The sequence below is a fragment of the Pithys albifrons genome, chromosome Z, assembly GCF_047495875.1.
Source record: "Pithys albifrons albifrons isolate INPA30051 chromosome Z, PitAlb_v1, whole genome shotgun sequence".
NCBI lineage: Eukaryota > Metazoa > Chordata > Aves > Passeriformes > Thamnophilidae > Pithys > Pithys albifrons.
Window position 1 is genome coordinate 18,847,655 of NC_092497.1, and position 17,180 is coordinate 18,864,834.

Here is a 17,180-nt window from a genome sequence, read left to right on the forward strand (position 1 = left end):
TTTCATGGTCCCTTACTGTGTAATTGTAATAAGCACTTCATGTGTTACTGCTATTTTTCTAAAGTTTTTTAATTTCTTTTCCTTGTTTTATTGTAGATTTCTTCAGGTGAATACATTCAAATGTCAGGTCGTGCAGGACGCCGAGGTATGGATGACAGAGGGATAGTAATTCTTATGGTGGATGAAAAAATGAGTCCAACAATTGGCAAGCAGCTTTTGAAGGTAAGAGATATTACTTTGTTTCTATTCTCCCAATAAGGTAATGCTCACTAGAGTAATGTAATGTGCATACTTACACACCTGAACCAAGAAGTGTGTAAATCATGCAGATAGAAGATAACAACTCCTAAAAGGACCTTTCTGTGAATTCTCATTATAGGAGGAGTTTCTGTTGTGTAACAAAATTAGAAGACTAATATTATCATTTTTTGTACAAAAGTAATATTCACCTTCCTTGTATACAAGGGCTGTCAGGCAGGAGAAGCAGAACTATATCTGAACTGGATCTTCTCTTCTAGTGATAGCACTTGTACTGGAGTGTTCTGTTTCTTGCTGACTGCAGTCAGTTCACAAGGGGTTTGCTCAACTAGGAAAGGTTTGCTGAGATTTCACAAGAATTACTAAATTCTTGGTTCCTCGATGAAATAAATCTGTGTTAGTGGACTCTCAGTATAAAAGACAAAGTGGACAAAGTCATGCAAAAATAAGGTAGATGCAATAAATAAGAAGAGTGAAATGGGTCTCACTGAGCTAACATTAACTATGGAGAAATTGACCATGCTTGTAGGAAACGCTGAGGTTTGGAAATACGGAGGTTGAAAAAATCACTCCTGGTTGAGATTACAAGTCATCCCCAAGCTGTAATGGGAGTTGTTACAGATTGTTACATTAGTAGCCTCTGTCTTTATAATTTGAATGTGAAATATTGCACTAATTACATAAATTCCATGGCAAAAATAACCGTAATGAAGTATAATAATCTGTTGTGCATGTTGCCTGTCTTGGACTGCTTATGTTAATTGTGCACTTGTGCTAAAATTGAAGACCTGGTGACTTGGTACAAAGAACGGGTCCTTTGTGTTAAAACAGCACTGACACTATTACTAGACTTACTATAAGTTGCAGGAGTCATCCTAAGTCAGAATCAAGTTACTTTAACAAAAGGCATGTAGTTGTTGGCAAAAAAAAAAGCTAGACACCAGTGTTTTTCTGTTCTTGTTCAGGCAAATGAAGAAAAATAAGAAAAATACCTACATGGCTGCTTTTAGTTGCACAAATGTGGGTTCTTTGTTGTATATCTTGCTTTGTCGGTGCTACCTGTTAAGTCATTACCCATGAATTAGGTGTAGCTGTTGCACACAGGTAGTGTTTGCCTTGTTAAAAGTCAGAATTTTCATGAATGTTACATTATGGCTGACCAATCAGAAATGAGTAAAATAGGACATTTCAGAAATTCTCATTCATATATGGTAGGATTAGGTTTGAATTAATTTCTTTGTCTTGAATTGTATTTTCGTCGTGGAGTGGTCATATATTTATTTCTTCACGTACATTCTAATTGCATGTGTACATCTCAAAGAGAGATGAAGATTAAGTTTTTTAACTGGATTTTTGAGTTTCTAAGACTGTTTAAGAAAACAGATGTGATTTTGTGTTGTGCATATTTTCAAAAAGGCTTTATAGTTTTGTACATCCACAGTGAAAAACTAAAGAGCAGGAGATAAAAGTGAGAGAAACAAAAAAGAATCCTTTTAAATAGTATTCATTTTGTATATCTGTAATATGTAGTTTATAGAAAATGTCCCCAGAAAGTTAATTTATATGAAATAATTGTTACTATCTTGTTGCCGTAGAAGTCTGTAAAAAGACTCCGAGCCAAGTTTTGCAGGAGATAAGATAATGGGCAGGCACCTTAAAGAGCAACCCCGCTCATCCAGGAATACATCGACGTGCGTGCGCATGCAAGCTCTAAGTTCTATAGCTTTTATAATATAACCTATCCAATCACTACTGTCCACATGTCCAGTTCCACCTCTGTCCCCTCCCAGTTCCCACCCCTGTTGAATTGGGGCTGGGTCGTTGGGACCCTGTCTTCATCCACCTCCTCTTCTTCAGCACACAAAGGTTCTTTGGACGCTCTCCAGGGCTTCGGGTCACACTGCTCCATGTTTATGTTCTCTCTGATATGCTTTAATCTGGTACCTTGAGAAAGAGACTAAGTAGCTGGCAGATCTCAGCTGCCTGTTCTGGAGCAGGGGTAGAGATAGAAGGACTTTATGCTACAAGCTGCTAAATATTAATTCACTAAAATCTACAGCATTACATTTACTGTGTTCCTAAAATCTACAAAATATGAAAATTGAAAAATCAAAAAAAACCCTTTCGGCATCAGTCTTAAGAAAAAATGAGATTTCAATTGTTTATCTTTCTACTTTCAGATTATAAGCTTAACCATTCAGAAGGTGAAGAGAAGGTGTTTTTAAAGTTTGAAAATTCAGTAGTTTGAGAACTGTAAAACTCAACCTGCATGAATGAAGACAAAAAAGGAAATAGTAGACCACTACACGGTTTTGGTACTACTGGGAGTTTTTTGTCTAGATTTTAAGGAAATAATAAAGAATATTTCCTTTATTGAAACTACAAGCCCTTTGATTTTTTTACCCCTTTTGAATTTTAAGGAAACAAAAAGGAAAAATAATGGCAATTTTTTGCTCTCTCTGTTATGTCTTACTTCTTCTCTACTGATCTAAATGAATTAATATATTTTGTTAATTTTTCATAATACTCCACTTGTGAGCAAGACTTACTTGAAGATTTTTCTGAAAAAAATGAGAAGGGGCTAAAATGAAGGTATTGATGTTTCTGTAGCTTCTGTGACTATTCACCCACTTGCTGTAAAGGCAGTAAAAGTAAACTTTTATTAAATGAGCAGTAAAGCATAAGAGTCTCCTACTTGTTTTCCTTGATAAAGCATCTAGAAGAACTTTCATGTCTAAACAGGCCAAGAAAATCAATACAAGCTAACATGTTTATATATTTACAATTTGTAGTCATCATTAAGTATGTCTCAGGTTTTACTTACTGGCAGTGTTTGTCTGTGTTAAGATCATGGCCATGTTCGTGGTAGTGTTTTGCTTCACTCAAGGATAAACTAAAGATTTATAGGAAAAACTCCAGAAGAAATAAATTAGCCATATTGTGAATGATAGAACATTTGCATAGAAAGTTTTTGTCATAGCTCTTCAACCCTAATGCGTATGTGATCCAAACCATTTCCTGAAGACCAGAGCAAACATCTGGGAATGTCTTGTCAGCTGCTCTCACTGCGACCAGTGCAGTGAGGGCTTTGAGTGCTGGTACAGCAATATCCCTCAACTGTGCCCCGACTGTGGCACTGACCATTGCGACACTGAGTGCAGCACTTCAGCTGAAAGGCAGCCTACCATTCTTAGATGGAGTTCTTAGAAGGGATATTTATAAATATTTCTAAAACTCAGTAATGTGCATTTGTCTTCTGTAGTGTGACTGGGGTTTATTGTTTATCCTTAGCATTTATTTGACCACTGAATATTTAGTAAACAAGTGACTTGCAGAAATCTGTAGTCCTAGATGCTTGCAATGCTGTTGGGGAAACTCTGAATATGGTAAATTGTAATTTGACATTTGTATAATACTAAGAAATATTTTGTTGGAAATTTTGTTTCCTTACTTAAAATCTTCAACTATATGGTGTTAGTTTTGTTGAGAAGTTTAGGTAGGAAGTGTAAAGCTTCTTCATGATGCGAGATGGCCTTTGAAACTGAAGCAGTGTCTCTCCAGCTGGAATTTGGCCATGATGTATCCCTACAGAGAGAGTTGAGTTAGTTACTCAGCAGTGGAAATCTGTTATGTTTCTAAAGGACAAAAATCTTAATTATGTTATGGCAGTGAATGATTATATACTGAAAGACAATGTGCTGTACAAGTACGTTTATTTGAGTCTGTTAGTGCTTTGCATCCATCTACTTAACTCCGTCACAGGGGAAGGTATGAACTGAAAAATTGAAAGAAAACATAGAATCCTTTAAGACCTTTAAGGTCATCAAGTCCAAGTGTCTGGCCAGCACCACCACTGTAACCCCTAAACCGTATCACCTGGTGCCAGATCCAGATACCTCTTAAACACCTCCAGGGGTGGTGCCTCCACCACCTCTTTCAGTAACCTATTCCAGTGCTGTACCGCCCCAACAGCAAACGAACTGTTTCTGATATCTAATCTGAATCTTCCTGTCTCAGTTTAAGGCCATTTCCTCTTGTCCTTTCACTGCAGGTGCAGTGGAACAGACCAGCCCCTACCCGACTACCACCTGCTTTCAGGCAGTTGTACAGAGTGATGAGCCCCCTGAGCCCCCTTTTCTCTTACTAAACAAACCCAGCTCCCTCACGCCATTCCTCATCAAACATGTTCCTCAGACCCTTCATGAGCCTTGTTGCCCTTCTCTGGACACGCTCCAGCTTCTCAAAGTCCTTTATAAAAAGTGCTGGACCCAGAACTGAATGGACTACTCAAGTTGCAGCCTCACCAGTGCACGATACAGAGCTATGATACTGACCTAGTTCTGCTGGCTGTACTATTCCTGATACAGGAACACATTCATCTAGCAAGACAAAATACATGTTACTACCCTTTCTTGTCATTTTTAGGTGGAACATAAAGTGCCCTGATGCCAAGCTGTAGGAGATATTTGGCTAGGTGCATCTGACTCTTCATTTTACAGAGTGGCTGTACTCTGCTTATTTGGCCTGTATGCTGCTACTAGAAATTCAGCTGGTCTTTTTGTATTTTATTTTTACTCTGAGGTTGTTTTATTGTTCCAGTCAAATGAACAAGATGGCAATTCAGACATTTTGATAGTTTTCTTTTTAACTTTCTGCCTGTTTGTACAGCTACTTCATAGAAACACTGCAATTGTTGGCAAGTTTCTTAATATTTAAAGGGCAAATCATCATTGCCTTATAACCAAGACATCATCATTAGATACTTTATGTTTAAGTCATCTCCTATGCATTCCATATGGCTGTTCCTTTCAGACTCCCAAGAACAAAGAAAATCTCTTTAGCATGAATACCAGTATTTACTAAAAGTGAATTTATGCTGATCAGCAATAAATGTAAGATTGGAAATGTGGAGGAGAGGATGACAAGCTTCAGATGCTAGAAGAGGAACCTGTCTGATAAGATTGCTGGAAGTTTGTATTCTTGCATAAGCACAGTTTACTACTTCATTATGATGAAAACTCCACATAATCTTCAGTACTGCTGGTTGTCCACTGCTTTTAAAACTTTGCCCCAAGTGCTTTAAAGATGTTTCTAGAGAAGCAAACTAGTATTTCAGTTCATTTCTCAAAACTTTGAAGTGAGTAGTAAGTAACAGCTTTATTAATTTAATAAATTAATTTTGTTCTTTGTGACTGCACAAAGCAGCAGGTGAACACTTTGACAGAGACTGTCTTGTCTTCAGCATTCAGGTCCTCTGCAAACATCAGCTTAACTTGCCATCTTAATTATACTACTGTACTTGGTGTGTCTTAGAACTTACTCCTATGAAAAAAATGAAAAGCCTCAGGATTTGAGAAGTCCTGCTATAGGGAGAGAAACAAACTTCAGCTGGAGGTTGGCACTAATAGTTGTTGGAAAAGCCATTACAAAATCTAAATCAATAGGTTGTTACTGGTGGCTTGAGGACAGTAAAATGTCTTCTAAAGTTGTGACATAGATGAGAATCACAAGGAAATATTTTGAATACTATAAAAAGTGTTTAGATAATTTTAATGTTAAATATTTTATTTTATTGTAAACTGCCAAACTTTGCGTGGTTTTGTGCAACTTCCACTGCAGGAATTTTCCAGGCTTTGATTCAGGAAGGTACTTGACTTTCAACCTTAACTTAAAATCTGCTTTAAGTCAACAAGATTTTAGCATGAAGTCATGGAGATAAGGGCAGTGGATATTCAAATGCCTTTGTGAACAGGGTCACAGTTTTTATGGATAATTATACAAGCCATCATATAGAAAAGAACAGCAAATAGCTGTTCTTGCTGATGTTTGCAACCAAAATGTGGGAAGACGAGGTGCATCAGTGTATAAAATGGTTTATCACTCTTGAACTTCACCCTCAGGATTTTCAAGACCCTGTAGGACTAAGCTAACTGGTATTATTTATTAATTGTGGTTGCTGCTTGTTAGTAGTGCAAATTACTTCAAGTTTTATTGGTTCAGTCTGTAGAAAACAGTTTTGCTCCAACTCAGATATTTGGACAATTTTCTTTGGTAAACTCATCACTATAAATGTGTATGCATTTTGGTTGACTAAACTAGATTTTTTTTTCTTTGCCTTCTTAAAACAAAAAGGATAAGTCTGAGATTAGCCTTTTATAGGAGTGTATAGTCTTTGCTAGGACACACTTTTCCTTTAAGTTAAAACACTGCATATTTACTGAAATAGTGACATCCCTGACCTGATACCTGTAGTGACAAATCTGCTGAGGATCTCAGCTGCCTTCAGCCCACAGAGAGAGGTACTGTTTGCTTTTTCCAAAAAGAAGAAAAACAGAGGTTGGAGTTAGCAGCCTGAAATAAAAGTAAGGATGGTAGAACTTACTGTATTAGTGAGGGTAAATGACTGAAAAGCTTCACCATTCAGAACTAAATTCAGATGGTAGTGGTGGTTGCATATGAGAGAAACCAAGTTCCATTTTTTTCCTTCAGGTCCTTGTTACAACTGGAGCGTTTGTACAAACCGGGATGTGTTTGCACCGGCAGAGTCTGCTGGAGCATCTTTTGTTGCCCACGGTGGCTTCACTGGGTGTTGGTGGAACTGTTAGGGGCAAGGCATTGATCCAGATTGGTAATAAATGTGTGCTTAAAATAGCTGCCTACCATTCTCTGTTAAAAATAACCTCACAGTAGGGTTTTGTGTCAGCTTTGCAGTCACGTAATGCAGCTCGGGCGAATCTTGCTATCAGTGTAACTATGAGGGATTTTTTTATGTTTCTGAGAGAGTGCTGATTATTTATCTGGTTATTGTAATACTATTGCATGGAAAATAACGTGTTGATTCATAAGAGGTATTTCTATGTCTGAGACATGTATTAAGCAGTCACTTGCATTTTTATTTAATGAGTTTTTTAATAGAAATTCATAATGATGACTGCTAGAGAGAGCTACGTGTACTTATTTCCCCCTAATGATGAAAACCATGAGATACCTTTTAATTATCATCATTGCGTTCTGTTCTTTGCTCTTTTTGTAAAGTGATTTATTTATTGTTCCCTTTCTGGAAACTCATTGGTTCATTACTTCTGAAAATACTGATAAGTAAATGACACTGTCTCTGGACCAGGAAGGTGTAAAATACGTCCTGTATTGTATCTGATTTGCCATTATGAAAGATACTTCACTGCTTTGCAAGGTGCCTCTTCCATCTTTCTCAGCTCACAAGGTCCTTGTGAGTTGGTTTCAGACCATTGCCATCGGATGTTCCCGTGACAGGATGGAGAGCAAGAAAGTCGTGTTGAAAATTTGTTCTTTCCCTTCATGGGAACAATTTTGAAAATGTAAATATATTTTGCCCACTGTAAGAGAGAAGAGAGGGACTGACTCTTCCTGAATCTTGCTCAACACTACGTGCCATAATGCAGCAATGACAGCTCTCTGGTTAGACAAGGCTTCCAAGTCATAACAGCAATAAAAAAAAACAATACTGTGAATTCTAGGCACTAATCTTCCTTCTCCCAATCTTAGTATCTTTCTACTTCATGTGGGCAAGAAATGGTAGTAAATGCTGAAAGCTACTCTGTTGGTTTGGTTGTGTTAAGAAGAGTCAACTCTGAAATTTTTGGCACTGGAACGGGAATACTGTATAGCAGCTGTAATTTTCAGATTTTTAGCTTTTCTAATTTTTTAAGTTCTAGACTGAATTATTTTTGTAGTGAATAGTGTGGTGTCATTTTCTTGATTTTTAGCATTATTAGCTCAATCCAGTCATTCTTTTGCAACCCAGATCTTGGAAAGCTTGAAAGAGTGCTACTGGCAAGTTGGCTTAAACTTTCTCAAGAAGTGAAGTAGTTGCCAGTGCACAAAGTAAGTCCTTGATTTCTGAGAACTTTAGTTGATGTATGCAGGCTGTTCTCATGTGTTGAGACAGTTTTCATCCAGAGCAATAGAAAAGCTTGCGTTTTGTTTCTTAAAAAATACTCAGAAAAAATCCTGTGCTACTGTCTTGAAGATCTGAGGTGTGAGGGACAGCCCTTTTGAAGGGAATGGAGGATTATTTACAGAAGGGAGGCTGGAGAACTGGGACAGTAATTCTCCAACAGCAGCAAAGTCATGGACACGGTGCCTGTTTGAAAGTGAATTCTTGATGCCTGTTCAGGGCAGTGTTTCTCATTAACTTTTTGTGCATCTCTGATTAAATGGACTTTTGCCTGATCTGCGTGAGTGGCTGGAGGTTCTTCCTTTCTCTAATATGAAGGAAGTTTTTTTTGTGTAGACAAGAGAGAGGCTTCCCTGGAGACTGAAAGGCAGATGGTGGTGTACCTTACCTGGTTAAAGACAAAGCTGATGTATTGTGATGGGAGGATCTGTGGTAGAGTGTGAACGAAGTGCTTCACAGGGTTTTTAAGAAGAAAAGTAATTGCTCTGGGACTGGTGGCAAAGGAGTTGAGCAGAGGAGCAAACAATCATGGAGAAAATGTAAATTAAAACTGATTTGCATGTTATTATATATTGGCAACAAGCAAAATCCAGGATAGCTGAACCTTTGATAGTGTGTAGGCTCTTGGAGAGCCCCCCTCTTGGAAGGGCCCCCCCTTTTCCTTTCTCCTCTCAGTAATATATCCCATCTTCCCTCCACTCCTGTTCTTTGCTTCCCTCCACCGTATGTGTCTGACAGATGTCTTTAGGTAAGCACTAATTGTCTTTTCAGTAATCACGGCAGTCTTTATTATTTGCCATAAAAGTCTGATGCTCTGCTCATGTTTTGGGTGTCCTTAGGATGAAAAAAGACTGTGTTTTGCTATAAGGTTTCCAATGCAGGTGCAAAATGTGTATCTTGCTGCTGGTTAAGTAAAGCAAGGGCACCCGGGTGATCACTGCCTGTTAGATGTGAGTCTATTGATGGCCTGGGGTAGTCAGTGTAGACTAATGTACCCTGCAGAATTCACTGGCTATGCTGACACTGTAATACAGTAAAGCTAGCATAGTTATATTTAATTTGAAGAAGTAACAGTTCCAGTTTTCAGAAAAAATAAGCTTCTCAGAAATCTTGGTTTCTAATGTACTGCCTAGAGAATACTGAGAAAACAGGAATTTCTGAAAGTTGGACAAAGATGTGTTTATGAGATGAAGGAACAGGAAAAATTCAAGATTTTGGCCAAGACAGGATTTGTATTTTAACTGCTTTCTCTTAATAGAATGATCTTATTTTCGAATTGCAAAACGATGATCATGTGTTTAAAATAAAAATTGCCACATCAGCAACTGGCTCAAACATCACCTTTCAAATAAGTCTGCTTTATATAATCCCTGAAATAGCTGGGTTTTTTGGTTTTGAAATCACTTCTTCACAGTTGAACTCTTCTGATTTTAAAAAGGCCTTTGAAGAGAATCTGTAGGAATTGTTTGGTATTTCCTGGCGAGTTCTGTGCGTACATTACAGCTGTATGAAGTCTGTTGTTGTCTCACTTTATGATCGCGTTTAAGCGAGGGTGTGACATGATTCTGTTCTTTCCGATAGTTCGTAACCTTGCAAGCACACAGCGAAGTTTTGCCTTCAAGATGGGTAACATTGTCAGGAATGAAGAGAGGAGTTGTTTCGCTGTGTGAGAGGTCTCACAGCAGCATTTAGTCCGATCTCCAGTGCCTGAATCCAGCTGGAGAGTCTGTTCCAGCCTCTTTAGCTGATTCTTAGCTAAAGGTGTTCTTTCCTAGAGTAAATTACGTATTTAGAAGAATGTGCAGCAGCAGAAGTTCTGTCATCTTGGTGGTGGTAGTGAGGTGTGTTACAAGCTTTTCAGGAGTCAAGGAGGTACAATAATCCACATACTTGTTAAGACCTTCAAAGAGCTGTGAAGTATTTGTGAGCTCTAACTTGGTTTTATAAAAAGCCTATTCATGTTGCTGTATTCTGTCCAGCTGTCTGTTGCTTCTGTTTTCCATTCCTTTTGTTGCACAGAAGCTGTAATTCTCTGCTTCATAATTGCTGGATTCCCTTGGGATACTTTCTGAAGCCTTGTCAGGCCTGTGTTGATACTCGTGCTCCTTGGACAAGAGGTTGTGCATTGCAGTTTCATATCTCTGAAGTGTTGGGTGTCTGGTGTCTGATTTCAGTGGCCTGTTCAGTATATGGGGGTGGCCTTCTGTGCAAGCACTGAACTGAGACACAGTTCCTCAGGCTTGCCCTGTGATTGGAGAGGCTGTAGTGCTGAGGTCTCCTAGATACTCCTTGGACACTGTTTAACTGTTGTGTCTGTTCTTTGAATAGGTGGTGTTTTAATACATATCCATTCAATGTTTTCTCTTTTACGATAGCGAGGTTGTTCTCTTGGGCAGGAACGCAGTAACAGCCGTGGTGAGTCAGGCCAAGGGTGCATTCACTTAGTCCAGTACTCCTTTTTGGCAGAGGACAGCGATAGATGTTCTTGCAATATAAGAATGGGGAAAGAAGGGAGTGATGTGGTATTTCCCAACAATGCCTTCCCAACATCCTGGGTTCATCAAAATTCCTGTACATACCACATTGTAAAAAAGTTGAACTTCACAGAATCCCAGGATGGTTGAGGTTGGAATGGACTCCTGTCCAAGCCCTCAGCTCAAGCAGGGCATCTACAGCAAGGTGCCCAAGGTCCAGGTGGGTTTTGTGTATCTACAACAGGAGAGTCCACAACCTCTCTAAAGCTACCTGAAAATTATCTTAATTTTATAATGAGGTATAAGTTTAAAAAGTTGCAGATTACATAATTTTGAACAGAATTCCCAAGACAGCAATGTGATCAATAAGTCTGGAAAGAAAAAGACTTGCAAATAAGTTTTTTTCAGTGTAAAAATAGTGGATTGCTGTAAATAGTTAAGCAACTATTACTTTGAAGTTAAAATAATGGAATTCAAATTGTAAAACATAGGAAACATCTAAGTTTTTCACCTAGACTTTACATTTCATTCAAATATAATTAATTTTATCATAGTATAGATGAGTATCTATACAATATAAATACTATGACTTGTTCAGCATAACAAAATTGCTTAGGCTTTGTCAAGACGTGTAGTCTAAAGTCAAGATAAGTTGTACAGTTGATCAAAGCAGTCATACAAAACACTGCATTGTGATTTATTTGATATGTTCTTACATGCTGCAATTGATACATTTTTTTAAATGGACAGTGTTCTTGGATCTTTTCCAGGGTTCAGCTGATCCCTTGAACAGTGCATTCCACCTGACATACAACATGGTACTGAACCTGCTTCGAGTAGAGGAAATTAACCCTGAATACATGTTAGAAAAGTCCTTTTATCAGTTCCAACATTACAGAACTATTCCAGAAATAGTGGAAAGTAAGTATTGCTGCATGTTGTTCTCACCTAAGTAGGTATAAAAGGTGGTGTGCTGTGAGGCTGGATAGTTACACTTCATTAGGGTTATAGGAGTTTATACCTGTGCAGTTTTTGTCTTTTTGCCAACAGTTGCCACTGCATCATTTGTTGCTGTGTTATGATTTCAGTAAGAGTAATTTCCTTTTATTCTTAGGACCTGTATTGGTATTCACTGTCAATTTATGAAGAGAGTTTCCTCTCTGAGTCAGACAAGAACAGTTGTCGCATTGCTAAAATACAGGGCTGGAAAAAGGAAAAACCAATTTAAAAATTTCCTGTGACTCATTTGAGTTGCAGGGAAGAAGAGTCTTCCACCTTTTAATATCTCAGTATAATCTGTGAAAAGAACTTAAGCACACTGCATTCAGAGTAGTCTAGGAAAGAAATGTTAGATTATAATACAAAGCTAAACTCAGAGAGGATTGAGATGTTATTTGCACTTCCCTGAGTAACATTTTGAGTCATGATCTTTAAATAGTGGGTTTTCATGAGCCAAAGTCAGTTTCCAGAGATCTCAACTAGTGTTTGAGGGCAAGGCCTCTTTCAAAACTAAATCCAGAAGAATCTTAGGAACATGACAGGTAACTATGATTAGTAGCCAGTCCATCTGTTCAATAGTTAGTTGACTATTAAGAGAGAAAGTGTGTATGTGCATGTACCTTTCATGGACATGCAGAGGGAGGGGTTCAATTACCTTTGCAGATGCAGTAGCAGTTACATGTGGTATTTATTCTTGGGAACCTACCTGTTCCAGTTGGCATGCCTAGATCTTTAGTCCGTCATTCCAGCATTGCTTTAAATAGAAAAATAGAGCTGAAGAACATTTTTCATAGTGCTTGGACAGTTTCAGTTTAGGCACTGTACTGGACATTAGAATTTTGTAACAACTTCAGCTGCAATTAAAAACACAAAGGAGAGAATTGACTGTTTAGATCAAGGAGGAAAGTATGCCATGAGTTTGAATGAGTGTCTTATTTCTTTAAAAAGCTGTCAGCTAAAAATAGGGAGCACTTCCCTGAGGTGTCTCTCAAGTCCCAGGGAAGGAGAATGCCTGGGCCACTTAGAAGCATTCAAATAGCATGCAAGAGAATTGAGTTGGTAGAAAGGAAAAAGAGACCTTTTTAAAAGCTGGCCTTAGATTATATTTACTAGTGGTATTACCAGTATGAGAGAATGAATCATATTGCTTAAAATAAAAACTGGTTTCCCTAAATAAGATGTATTGGCAGAAGAAAATACTGATTTTCAGCTGATAAATCAGAGCCTAAAACAAGTTAGGAAGAACATCTTGTAACAAATTCCCACTTATTGGAAGATACCTTTTTAGAAGGTATCATAGGAGGTAGGCAGTGAATAACTCCTACAAAACCATTGCAAGGTCAAACTGGACTTGCATGCAAACCTAAATCAGTTATTTCTGGACAATTGGGTGTCTGACCTTCTCCAGTTCCGCAGTCTTGTTTATATTTATCAATAAAAATGCTATTTCATTTCTTACAAATAACATTCAGGGGACAAATTTATGGATTTAGCTTTCAAGAAAATGGATTATTGTAAATAGAAAATGGGTACCAAAAATAGTCGCAAAATAATAATCATATAGATCTGGAAGTGAAGCATTGATTTCTAAATCTGTGAAGTTATTAATTTCCATGAGATTTTACTTTTCATTATAGGGGTCAATAATTTGGAAGCACAGTACAACAAAATTGCAATTCCCAATGAAGAAAATGTGGTGATCTACTACAGAATCCGACAGCAGCTTGCAAAACTGGGTAAAGATATTGAGGAGTATATTCACAAACCAAAGTACTGCTTGCCCTTTCTACAGCCAGGAAGACTAGTAAAGGTAATTTGATTTTTCTTTTGGTTTTCTTTTAATTTCAAATCTCTCTCTGTCTGTGAAATCTTCAGGCTTCATTTGTGTTTGTCAATTTACCATCTTGACAAATCACATCCATGACACTAAGTGCCAATTTTGAGTTCATGTGTTTCTTTGCTAAACATTCAATAATGCTTTAAAAGAAATACTGTTTTTCTAATGAATAATAATCCATGACTGCTGTTGTACATATCAGAAATACAAAAGTTATGCTGGCCAGGATGTGATTATATGTGATGACATATGGTCTTGTAATAATTCCAGGTGAAGAATGAAGGTGACGACTATGGATGGGGAGTGGTTGTAAATTTCTCTAGGAAATCAAATGTGAAGGTAAAATATACAAATATACATTCTCTCTATTAGCAAAATACTTATGCTACTGCTTTTTCTGAAAATAAGATAGAATACCTATTTTGTTAACATACAGTTTTCAAAGGCAGAAAAATTTCCTTTCACCCCAAAATTTACAAAAAGCTCCAGCCTTTCTTAAGTGAAAATGCAAAGAAAAAAGGCTATAGAAAATGGAACAAACACTGCTGATTTTTTTAAGTTTTGACATATTTGTGGAGGAAATGCTTGTTTTTGCATAGCATTACAGACCTTTCAAACCAGGTTGTTTGTGAGGCATCTCCTGCCTAGACTAAGCTGCTCATGAGAAAGATTCTGTGTTATCTCCTCTCAAAAGAAGCTCTAAGCAAAGGCTGAGAACACAGGGAGACTGACACTTGGCTCCTTGTAGAGGGCTGTCCTAAACTGGGGACTTGTGTCTTGAGTCCCAAGTTAGTGCATGAGACAAGGTATTGCTTGTCCTCTGAGACATTGCCTAGAGTTGAAAGTTGGGAAATGAAAATAAAAAAGAGCAAAACAACAGAAATGGATCTGGGGGAAATTGGAGGAAAATGCAGAGGGCAGTGATGCAATAGAAGCCAGAATGGGTTTTACTTTGAAAAATTTATTTTTGTAGTTGGTCTCTGCAAATCCCTAGATGATGTTTTGCTCTCCCTTTCAGAAATGTTTTGACAGGCTACTCTGCTCCCTAAATTGAAACCTAAGTGTAAAGCATATTTTTCTGTGGTAGCATTTTTGCTATAATTTTAGCAGGAGAGCATTGGCATTAATTGCTAGATCTAAATGAGGAGTTGCCTTTGTCAAGTTCTGGTGACTCCTGTTCATTGTGGCACCTTTTGAAGCTTCTCTACTATATATTTATTTAAGAGTAGATGAAAAAATGTGTGCACACAGAACTTGTTAAAAGAGATGTTGATTTTGGTTTTCGTCTTCTTTTGAAAGTCATGTTTCTTTTTTCAATTTGAAAAAATGGACTGTTGTTGCTTCTAGATTGCTTTTTTCATAGAGCCACATGAGTAGTAAACTAGATTTACCTCTAACCTCAGCTTTCTATGTAAAAATGCCAACTTCTGTGTCACTGGAGGCATTTCTCCTATCTGTGTTGTATTTATTCTTAGGTATATTTGTCCTCCCTCTCTGGCCTGTCTCACTGTTGTATAAACCTTTGGGTTTGAACATTAGCTTTGAAAGTGTGGTCTGTTTTGCAAGAGGTGGCTCTGGCTCCAGCAGCACTTTCTTCATTAAGTCATTCCAGCAGCTGGGTTGAAGTTTTCCTTCTGAGTGTATGGAAAGAATGACAATAGTTGCTGGAAATTAAAGATATGTAACTTTTAAAATCGGTACGAAAAGGCAAGTTTCTGTGAGCAGAGGCAAAACAAATTACTTGGAAAAGCTGTTATTTACCCATTTTAATGTGTCTATGCAATGCATTTTTGCCCTGAGATCCAGATGCCTTTCCCCATTACTGTTTAATGTAGACGTGTTCTTACTTAGTACTGGCTAGATATCACTGTTATGCAGTGTCTTTAAACCTTCATCTTCTTCTAAGCTGAACAGTTCTTTGGATTTTAGGAATTATGTTGAATTCAGCCTAGATTAGTAGATTTTCTTCAGGTGTAAATTTTTCTGCACTGTATCAGAATTCCAAACTAAGTCTTTTTTTTAGTGAGGAATATATTATATGAAACTAATATGGACTTAGAGGATTACATTATGTCTGTATTTCACTGAGCAACACTATTTGTTCACTTCACTGTGAAACCAAAAGCATGAATCTTGTCCGTTACATGTACTGTTAGTTATATGTAGATGCTTTTTCATCGCAATTTCACACTTCAGTGTTCCACAAAATTTTCAGTGCAAATAGCACTTTATTCTGAATTACGGTAGACAGAAGGATTTGTTTCAAGCCAGGATGATTTCCATGTATTTTACATTACAGTAGGCAGCAAAGTAACAATTTACTTTGGAATTCACAAAACCCCAAATATTTTGAAGTGAGAAATTTTATTTCCACTAGATTGTGCCAGCAGTGTGGTGGTAATGTTGTTGTGCAGTTTGTAGTCCATATTGTCATGTCATCCCTGATTCTAGACATCAAATTTTTGTCTGCTAACTGTTACTGATACTAAAATTTGAGATGCTGGAATTTTATCTTCCCTGTTCTGATTATTATAATCCTTTTTTATTTATAACCTGTACCACATAGACATCTTTTTTAGTGCTATATCATGGTCATGGAGTTTTCAGTGAGTCTGATGTTACTAATCTAGGACTCTGAATTTTTTACCTGTGCTGTATTTTGTTTCACGCTTTTTTTTTCCAATGCAAAGTTCAGTACTGCTAGCATGATGCAAAATATGCATTATTACTGTTTCAAAACATGTTGGCTTACTTTGAAAGAGCTACATCTGGAAGAGAAGGCAGAAACACCTAAAGCTGCAAGCAGACTTCAAGCTACCCTGGCAGGGGAGTGTGTTTTATTGTGGGAGGGATCTTTCAATCTATACAGTTTCAGTAGTTTATAGAATATACTGCAACACTGAGCTGGTACTCTGTAAAGGAACATAACTCATTTCATACCTTTAATGTTAAATAAGTCATGCATTTTCCTTCCATTCTTGCTGGTATTTGAAAACAGCTGTTCTAGATCTGTTTTTTTCTGTATCCTCAACAGCCAAATTCTGGTGAATTGGACCCATTGTATGTAGTTGAAGTGCTCCTGCACTGCAGCAAAGACAGTCTGAAAAATTCTGCTACTGAGGCTGCAAAACCAGCCAGACCCGAGGAGAAAGGAGAGATGCAGGTTTGTTACATGTTTATTCTCAGTAGTTCTTACAAATTTTCCAAAATATTCTATTTCCAAAACATTTGCAGTCTGTGTTAAAAAAAAGGGTGATGCCATAAGAAAGAAAAAGGAGCTATGCATCTAATTCTGCCTTCTTCATAAATTAAAGAATTTTTAACAGTGCTCTTTGACAGATGTCCTTTTTTAGCAGTATCTTGTTCCTGGGAACAGAATTCCTTTTTTATTTTTTAGAATCATGGAATCATTGAATCATTAAGGTTGGAAAAGACACCCAAGATCGTGTTTTTGGCCAAACACCACCTTGACAACTAGACTATAAGCACTAAGTGCCATGTGCAGTTACTTCTTTGACACTTCCAGGGATGGTGACTCCACCACCTCCCTGCGCAGCTTTGCAAGACTCTCACGTTCTACAATGAAATTAAAATTTTTAGTTAAAGCATTTGCATAGTTTAAAATTTTCATTTTGAAACCCTATATCAAGACAAAGAGTTATTTTTTAATTTGTCC

General features: G+C 37.4%; 1 protein-coding gene across 1 annotated transcript in view; it reads left to right on the plus strand.

Moving 5' to 3' along the window:
- The window catches only part of MTREX (Mtr4 exosome RNA helicase), a 42,177-nt gene that overhangs the window by 14,978 nt on the left and 10,019 nt on the right, over positions 1 to 17,180 (plus strand). The window contains exons 15-19 of the mRNA XM_071581596.1: positions 97 to 222; positions 11,439 to 11,589; positions 13,305 to 13,477; positions 13,775 to 13,843; positions 16,539 to 16,667. Of these exons, the coding sequence (XP_071437697.1) occupies positions 97 to 222; positions 11,439 to 11,589; positions 13,305 to 13,477; positions 13,775 to 13,843; positions 16,539 to 16,667 (648 nt within the window). The remainder of the gene's footprint in view (positions 1 to 96; positions 223 to 11,438; positions 11,590 to 13,304; positions 13,478 to 13,774; positions 13,844 to 16,538; positions 16,668 to 17,180) is intronic.